At 42.0% G+C, this 8573-nt stretch overlaps 1 protein-coding gene across 1 annotated transcript; it reads left to right on the top strand.

The window, feature by feature from the left end:
- The first annotated feature begins 223 nt into the window (after window positions 1–223).
- On the top strand, window positions 224–7334 carry serpind1 (serpin peptidase inhibitor, clade D (heparin cofactor), member 1). Its single transcript, XM_021606665.2, has 8 exons — window positions 224–418; window positions 2473–2524; window positions 2980–3267; window positions 3465–4108; window positions 4372–4520; window positions 4710–4834; window positions 6364–6508; window positions 6605–7334. The coding sequence occupies exons 1-8, from the start codon at window positions 271–273 to the stop codon at window positions 6794–6796; spliced, it is 1743 nt and encodes a 580-aa protein (XP_021462340.1). The 5' UTR covers window positions 224–270; the 3' UTR covers window positions 6797–7334.
- Window positions 7335–8573: the final 1239 nt, after the last annotated feature.

The raw sequence follows: 8573 nt of genomic DNA, 5'->3' as shown, positions 1-8573 counted from the left end.
CGAAAGGGACAAGTAGAGTTCCAATAAACATACAGGTGCCATCATTTAGGGTAGGTGACTTGACCACCTGACTGTGCTGGTCTTTGTGTGTGTGTCTGGCAGAGTTGTACTCTCGGAGTGGAGCGGTTCACCGCTGGGGAAGATCAGGAGAGGAGACTTGGTGGCGATCTCACACACTCCCTCATTCCACTCCTCTGGCCACAGACCCAAGCCCTCGACAGCAAAGGCCATGACAACAACGGAGATGCAAACTAGTAACCTTTCGGCAAAATGAGCCATTTTGAATCCAAAATAGGTGACCTACATGATTCGTATAGATCCGATGAGAAGTTTGGAGCAATACTGGCTGTATCCAAGGGTCAGCCAATCATTCTCATAACAACAGAATGCATCACACGACTGAAGAGAGAAGAGACAGGTGATGAAATGTACTTCATGAGCTGTAATCGAAAAACAACTAGCATTTGGAAAGTTTGAGGTGAGGGAGAAAGTGTGGTGGAACAAGTATTGTTAGCATTGTTAAGTCTTGTAATGAAACAGCAAGGAGCAGGTCTCGAACCCTCGACCTTCGAGCCCGAGGTCCGGCGCGCTATCGACTGTGTCGCAAAAGCATGCTCGAACGACGGAGTCGATTTCCGCGTTTATAAACCCAGGGTCGTTACAGTATCTTGCTAGCTGGATCGAACTCTCCGTTAGCTAGCCAGAGAAATGTTGAGCAACATTAGCCAACTTAACTGATCAAATAATTCAGTTTATGGTGTGAACATTTGCTGGTTAATAAATTCAGATATCTAACGTTAGCTAGCTAAGGTTACATCAGATGAACTAACGTTAGTAACCTAACCAATTCGCTATAGTATTAACTGGTTTCTGACTCCTTGCCATTCCTCACTAACGTGTTAGTTGCTTACTGGACCCTGGCAATCTGTGTGAAATGTTAACTAATTAACTAGCTAATGAACTAACTACTATCTGTGAACTACTACACTATGTGGTTAATTTTCAGAATGAGAGAATGAGGTGAAAATTAGACTTTGCTTATTAAACAAGTGGATTCAGGGATCAAGTGTAGCTGGAGCTGGGCCTGGCTTAAGCTGGATGCCACTATAGAGGTGAAAGGAACCCCACACACTTTCCCTCTTTCTCACTTTTTCAATACAGTGGATGAAAAGGGGTATGCCAGGTGTACTCTCTGCCTGAAAGAGATCAATTATGCCAACAAAGGGTATCATGCTCTGCTGGCACATTGTAGAACAGATGTCCACAGGCAGAAAGTGTACAATGTAATCATGTGCAGTGTAGCCCGAAGATATTTATTTTGTTGTATTGAACTTGACACTTGTGTGTGAGTGAGGGGGGATTATTTAATGTTTTACTCAGTGAACGTTATTTTTGCACACATGTAGCCTTGTGCACTTGATCGATTGTCTACTATATTGGGCCACTATAATAGAGCAAAAATAGAATGCCTGTTTTTTTCATTCTATTTCTACTTTAAGATGTTTTTTTCCCCCAAGTGCAATATTTAGATGTGTGTGGTCACAAGTGTTCTATTATAAAGGCCGTCATGGCTAACTGCAATATTAGTGTATTGTTTTTTCTCAAGACTTGTGTGTCATTTGCAGTAAAGTCTAGGCATCAAATAACATTGGATTGCTTTCTTTACATTTTTTTTAGCTGTGAGTTAGTTTTACATTAACTACATTTTATTTTAAACACAGAGACTGATCATGTAGATCATTTTCTTTGTTGTATAATTAGTTAAAACCTGCATTTCCCCCTAGCAGGGATGTTTTTTTTTTGCATGTTTCAGTCACCTTTTTGGGGCCTCAACAGTTTGCATCCCTGCAACAGAGTACAGCCAAAAGTCCCTGAAGAGCTTCTGAAGGAGTGGATTAGCCTCAATGATTGGCAGCAGCCGTCTGGTCAGCAGTAAAGGAAGAGAAAAGGGAGATGGATAGAGATATATATATATATTTTTAAACAAAGGGGAGACAGGCTGGGAGCGTTACCGCTAGCCCACAGGCTTTGCACAGGTATAGATGGATGACAGAGGGAGAGACAGAGATTGAATGTCACTGAGGAGAACTCAGTGGTCCACAGTGCCATTTTTCCAATGAAGGCCATTGAATCTGCATTGCAATGGCATTGTAAAATCTAGAGTAACAATGTATGGGCATATCATTAACATGTCAAACTTTTTTTCTTCACAAAATAGCACATTTTTACTGATATGTAAAACTGTGTAATCTCCAATAATTGCCGTCAACGTATCCATTAAAGTTACCGGTTAAATGGACAAAATTCGGACAAAAAATACAGATACGGTATTAAGTGATCAAGTGACTGGGGCAGAGTTAAAGATTTCAGACGGATCCAGCACTTTGTACACTTTGTTGTTTGATCTGAGCTATTTGTTCAGGGTAAGAGGACATCAAAGTTCAGTTTGGGCTTTCTGCTCTTTCTTCACAGTGTTGCAAACAGACCAAACAGACCAGTTCCCGCCATCACAGAGAAAGCACAGGTAAGCCATTTTAGAGTACTTGACTGACTGCCGTCAAATACGTGAATCCTAACAAGATAAAGACTATCACTGTCGCGTTCGTACATAACTCCTATTTATTAACTGAAAAGTTCCTCTGAAATGAAGCAGAAATGTTTGCGAGTTTTGAACAACTGCTGAATACTTTTTGGGATGTTCTTTAGTGTGTATGCCTTCAACCAAAAGAAGGCTAAGCATGTTGCTATTGATATTGATCATGGTTCTTGATAAATACCTTAGGTCAGTGTTTCTCAAATGGTGGGTCGTGACTCATTCCTTTGCTGAAGACTTAGACTAGAAACACTGGTTTTAGGTTATTTTGAGTCACAATAGAAAAGTTTGATCAATCTCCTCGGGCTCTGTCTGTCGTGATGTTGACGGTGGTTTGTTCTAGATGAATAAATGGCTTCTATATCTGTCTGCTGTGTCCGTGTCAGGATGTGGGTTGTCACGGTCATCGCTGTGTCCTGTGTCCTTGTCGGCCCCTCTCTCGCCGGGGTCAAGGACCTGGCCTCTCACTTCAGCTTCTATGACCAGAGTCCAACCCCAAATACTGAGCCGGACCCACGAGGCCTCGGCCAGGGTGGAGCTCTGGACATGGAGAACATTCCTCTGGAGTTCCACAAAGAGAACACTGTGACCAATGATCTGCCCCTGGAAGGCTTTGAGGACGAAGACTACATCGACTTTGACAAAATCCTGGCTGAGGGAGGGGACGACTACAGGTGGGTGATACACACTTACTAATCCTGTAACGATGTCAAGGGATTTAAGCACTGGGACGCTCAATAGACACAAAATCCATTGGTTGCAGTGTTTGGAGCATGGTGCATGCTTGTGGGTTTGATTGACTGTGTAAATCATTTTGGATTAAACATTTCTGCTAAATGACCATATTTTCATAATATTTATATTATTACAGTGAGGGGGATGAGATTGATGAGATCGCAACTCCCGCTCCGTATATCGACATCTTCGCTGAGCCCTCAGATCCAAAGACGCGGCGCGCCCGACTCCTGAGCCTATTTCACGACCGCTCACGCCTCCAACGAATCAACGTGGTCAACGCCCACTTTGGCTTCAACCTCTACCGCAGCCTTCGGAACAACGTCAACCAGACCCACAACATTCTGCTGGCGCCCGCCGGAATCTCCATCGCCATGGGCATGATGTCACTGGGAGCGGGGCCTGGAACACATTCTCAGCTCTACCGGGTGCTGGGATTCGCCAATTTCGTCAACGCCAGCAATCACTACGACAACGCCACAGTGCACAAGCTGTTCCGGAAGCTCACACACAGACTCTTCCGACGCAATTTCGGGTACACGCTGCGATCCGTTAATGACCTGTACGTGAAAAAGGAGGTGGCGGTGGAACCGAGTTTCCGGGCAGACACCAAGGCATACTACTTTGCAGAGCCCCAATCGGTGGACTTCAGGGACAAGGCGTTTCTGGTCAAGGCTAACCGGCGCATCTCGAAGCTGACCAAAGGACTGATCAGAGAACCACTAAAAAATGTGGACCCCAATATGGTGCTGATGCTACTCAACTACCTCTACTTTAAAGGTAAAGACAACATCAGAGCAATAAGCCTCAACTATGCTATTTCTATGAACCAAGCACCAAGTATCTGTCTGTCTCTGATTCTATTTTGTCAACATTAAGTCAAATCTTTTAAAGTGATACATTATGGTCTATATTACATTTCCATTAGGCCTAGATTTGAACAACAAACTTAAAATCCTCTCTTTGTAAGAAAATTGTAGAAACATTTTATTGACACAAGCCAAACAATATCTCAAACAACAAATCCCCACCCACACAAACAGGTACGTGGGAGCAGAAATTCCCAAAGGAGATGACTCACTACCGGAACTTCCGTGTGAATGAGAAGATAAACGTGCGAGTGCCAATGATGCAGAACAAAGGGAACTACCTGGCGGCTGCAGACCACGAACTGCAGTGTGACATCCTACAGGTGGGTGGTAGATATTTAGTTCAGGGAAGTGAGCTATATCTAAAAAAAATAAAATAAGATTCAGTGCAGTGCAATATAGGCCTACAGTACAGGGCTGGCACAATTACCGTATAAATGTGTAACCGACGGTTATGGATGAAGACCATCACAAAAAAGATTGTCATATCATTATCGTCATGATTATTTTAGCTCCCCTATGTGGGGAACATCAGCATGCTCATCGCCCTGCCCAGGAAGTTCTCCGGCATGAGGAAGCTGGAGCAAGATATCTCCCCCACAGTGGTCAACAAATGGCTCAGCAACATGACCAACAGGTGAGAACATATGACCACACCTGGTCACATCTGACCAATAGGTAAGAACCTGACTGACCGACAGGCATACACGATAAAAGAGAACAGCACACATGACCATACAAGACAACAGGTGGCCATTCCAGACAAAACTTGACCAACATCTGAGCAGACCTGGCTCAAGGTGAACAGACCTGGCCCAAGGTGAACAGACCTGGCCCAATGTGAACAGACCTGGCCCAAGGTGAACAGACCTGGCCCAAGGTGAACAGACCTGGCCCAAGGTGAGCAGGAATAAGCACCGTAACGGTATGAACAAAAGATGACCACTAGGTTAGAGTATAGGGCCAGAACGACCACATTATGGAAGCTATGGGATAAGAGACACAGTGCCTTCAGAAAGTATTCACACCCCTTCACTTTTTCCAGATTTTGTTGTGTTACAGCGTGAATTTAACGTTTATTAAATGGAGATGTTTTCTGTCCTACACAAAATACCCCATAATGTCAAAGTAGAATTTATGTTTTTTTAAATATTTTACAAATTTATAAAAAGTGAAAAGCTCAAATGTCAATAAGTATTCAACCCCTTTATGGCAAGCCTAAATAAGTTAATGACTGAAAATGTGCTTATTAACAAGTAACATAAAACGTTTTTTGGACTCTGTACACAATTGTGTTTAAAATTATTTTTGAATGACTACCACATCTCTGTACCCCACACATAAAATGATCTCTAAGGTCCCTCAGTCGAGCAGTGAATTTCAAACACAGATTAGTAGATTAAAAAATTAAAAAACAGACATTGAATATCCCTTTGAGAATGGTGAAGTTCTAAATTACACTTTGGATCATGTATCAATACAACCAGTCACTAGAAATATATTGGCGTGCCTCCTAACTCAGTTGCCGGAGAGGAAGGTGACAGCTCAGGGATTTTCACCATGAGGCCAATGTTGACTTTAAAACAGTTACAGAGCTGTGGCTGTGATAGGAGAAAACCAAGGATGGCTCAACAACATTATAGTTACTCCACAATACTAACCTAGTTAACAGAGTGAAAAGAATAAAGCCTGTACAGAATACAAATCTGAATACAAAGTGCTATGGGCAAATCCACTTACTGAGTAGCACTCTCCATTTTTTCAAGCATAGACATAATGGAGCTAAGCACAGGCAGAATCCTAGAGGAAAACCTAGTTCTGCGTGAAGATTTAAAAAATTAAAAAATTAAAAAATAAAAAAGGGGTAAATGTTGCACATTTCAGGTGTAGAAAGGTCGTAGAGAGTTACCCAGAAAGACTCACAGCTGTAATCACTGCCAAAAGTGCATCTACAAACTATTGACTCAGGGGTGTGAATACTTATGTAAATTCAATATTTCTGTATTTCATTTCCAATACATTTCTTTAAAAAAATAATCCCTTTGTCATTATGGGGTATTGTGTGTAGATGGGTGAGATAATGTAGAGTAAGTCAAGGAATATTAATAATTTCTGAAACCACTCTATGGGTCTAAAGAGCATATTCTGTATTGGTCTCTACCCAAGGACGCGTGAGGTGGTCTTCCCCAGGTTTAAGCTGGAGCAGAGTTATGACCTGATAGACAACCTTAAGGAGATGGGCCTCACAGACCTCTTTGAGGAGAGGGGTGACTTCACTGGGATGACTTCAGAGAAGATCGCAATTAACTGGGTAAACAAACCTCCAAGAGAGCAAACACTATCTAACAATGTTAGATAAGATAAGCATTGGGTCATAACTCGATTCTCTCTCTTCTCTCCCCACCAGTTGAAGCACCAGGGGACGATCACGGTGAACGAGGAGGGGACGGAGGCTGCGGCCCTGACCCAGGTGGGCTTCATGCCCCTCTCCTCACAGATACGATTCGTTATAGACCGGCCATTCCTCTTCCTCATCTACGAGCACCGCACAGACTGCCTCGTCTTCATGGGCCGCGTGGTCGACCCCTCACAGAGCTAAACGCTTGGTAACTCTGTAATTCATTCTATCTAGAAAAATGTACCTACTAACATTAATACTTTCTTTAGGATTGTATTAACAGTGGACTAATTAACAAAATATTTGTTTTTATTTTTATGAACTATCTTTTTAAATGTCCTTTTCAGCTAGCATTCACCCAAAGTAGGAAGGCGTTTCAAAAATATTGGCCTGGTAACCAATTCTGCTGATCCTACAATGGGACTACTAGCTGTCATGGCGAACTGTATGAACTTGTGTCTGAGAGAGGTTAGTCAGGAGTGTTGTTATTTGCTGTCTGTTAATGTTCCATCTCTCTATACATCTACAGTGGAAGTTGTTCGACTAGAAACACTAAGTTTTGGCTATTCAATAAATGTTTTAAGGGAAAACAACATAGTCAATTTGACCATGACTTTCTTGTTTAGTTTTTTTTTTATGTTTGATGTTTGGATTTTCTGAAAAGTGTTTCGCTACTGTGTATGTAAAGTTCTGTCTAGAATGTTAGATAAAATAATAAACAAAATAATTTGAGACTGTTGAAAATGCTTTTGTGTTGTATGACAAACATTTAAAGGCTTTACAAGTTAAAATACAGGTGCAAAAAAAAATGTCTTTAGTACATTAGCAATACAAATACATCAGCAATACAAAAAAATGACCTAATTCAAAATTGTCCGGTCTGGCTCAGTTGGTAGCGCTTGCAATGCCAGGATTGTTGGTTCGATTCCAGTAGCCACCCATATGTAAAATGTATGACTAAGTCGCTTTGGATAAAATCATCGGTTAAAATGACATATATTATGTTAAAATAAAGAAAACGTACAAATACAGTAAGCTTTCCAATAAAGGGTGAAAACAAAAGCTCCAAGATAAAAACCCAGTTACAGTGCCTTGCGAAAGTATTCGGCCCACTTGAACTTTGCGACCTTTTGCCACATTTCAGGCTTCAAACATAAAGATATAAAACTGTATTTTTTTGTGAAGAATCAACAACAAGTGGGACACAATCATGAAGTGGAACGACATTTATTGGATATTTCAAACTTTTTTAACAAATCAAAATCTGAAAAATTGGGCGTGCAAAATTATTCAGCCCCTTTACTTTCAGTGCAGCAAACTCTCTCCAGAAGTTCAGTGAGGATCTCTGAATGATCCAATGTTGACCTAAATGACTAATGATGATAAATACAATCCACCTGTGTGTAATCAAGTCTCCGTATAAATGCACCTGCACTGTGATAGTCTCAGAGGTCTGTTAAAAGCGCAGAGAGCATCATGAAGAACAAGGAACACACCAGACAGGTCCGAGATACTGTTGTGAAGAAGTTTAAAGCCGGATTTGGATACAAAAAGATTTCCCAAGCTTTAAACATCCCAAGGAGCACTGTGCAAGCGATAATATTGAAATGGAAGGAGTATCAGACCACTGCAAATCTACCAAGACCTGGCCGTCCCTCTAAACCACATATGTCAGAGTCAAGGCCCGCGGGCCACATCCGGCCCGCAAGAAGGTTTTTTACGGCCCCTGGGATGATCTTGATTTATTATTAGAACCGGCCCGCAGCAAGCCGGCAGCCCGCAGATCTTTTACACGCACCAATACTACATTTCCCACAATGCAAAGGTGACGCACCGAGCAGTAGGCTGCTTCATTTCAATATTTATTGGCACAGCAGTCGTCAGCATCACAGTAAAATTAACTTTCAGATACCCATCAAAAATGGCAAAACGGAAGGTGGATACTGAGAACCGGGGGTTTCAAACAAGGTGGGAGTCG

Source organism: Oncorhynchus mykiss, chromosome 6 (genome assembly GCF_013265735.2).
Source record: "Oncorhynchus mykiss isolate Arlee chromosome 6, USDA_OmykA_1.1, whole genome shotgun sequence".
Lineage (NCBI taxonomy): Eukaryota > Metazoa > Chordata > Actinopteri > Salmoniformes > Salmonidae > Oncorhynchus > Oncorhynchus mykiss.
The sequence above is the reverse complement of the archived record's forward strand: the minus strand, read 5'-3'. Positions and strand labels throughout refer to the sequence as shown.

Excerpts from the sequence above, each read along its gene's own strand:
- serpind1 (XM_021606665.2), top strand. The coding sequence starts at position 271 with ATGAGCCATTTTGAATCCAAAATAGGTGACCTACATGATTCGTATAGA. Across the intron at positions 419-2,472 it reads ACTGAAGAGAGAAGAGACAG|TGTTGCAAACAGACCAAACA; the intron begins GTGATGAAATGT and ends CTTTCTTCACAG. Across the intron at positions 4,109-4,371 it reads CAACTACCTCTACTTTAAAG|GTACGTGGGAGCAGAAATTC; the intron begins GTAAAGACAACA and ends CCACACAAACAG.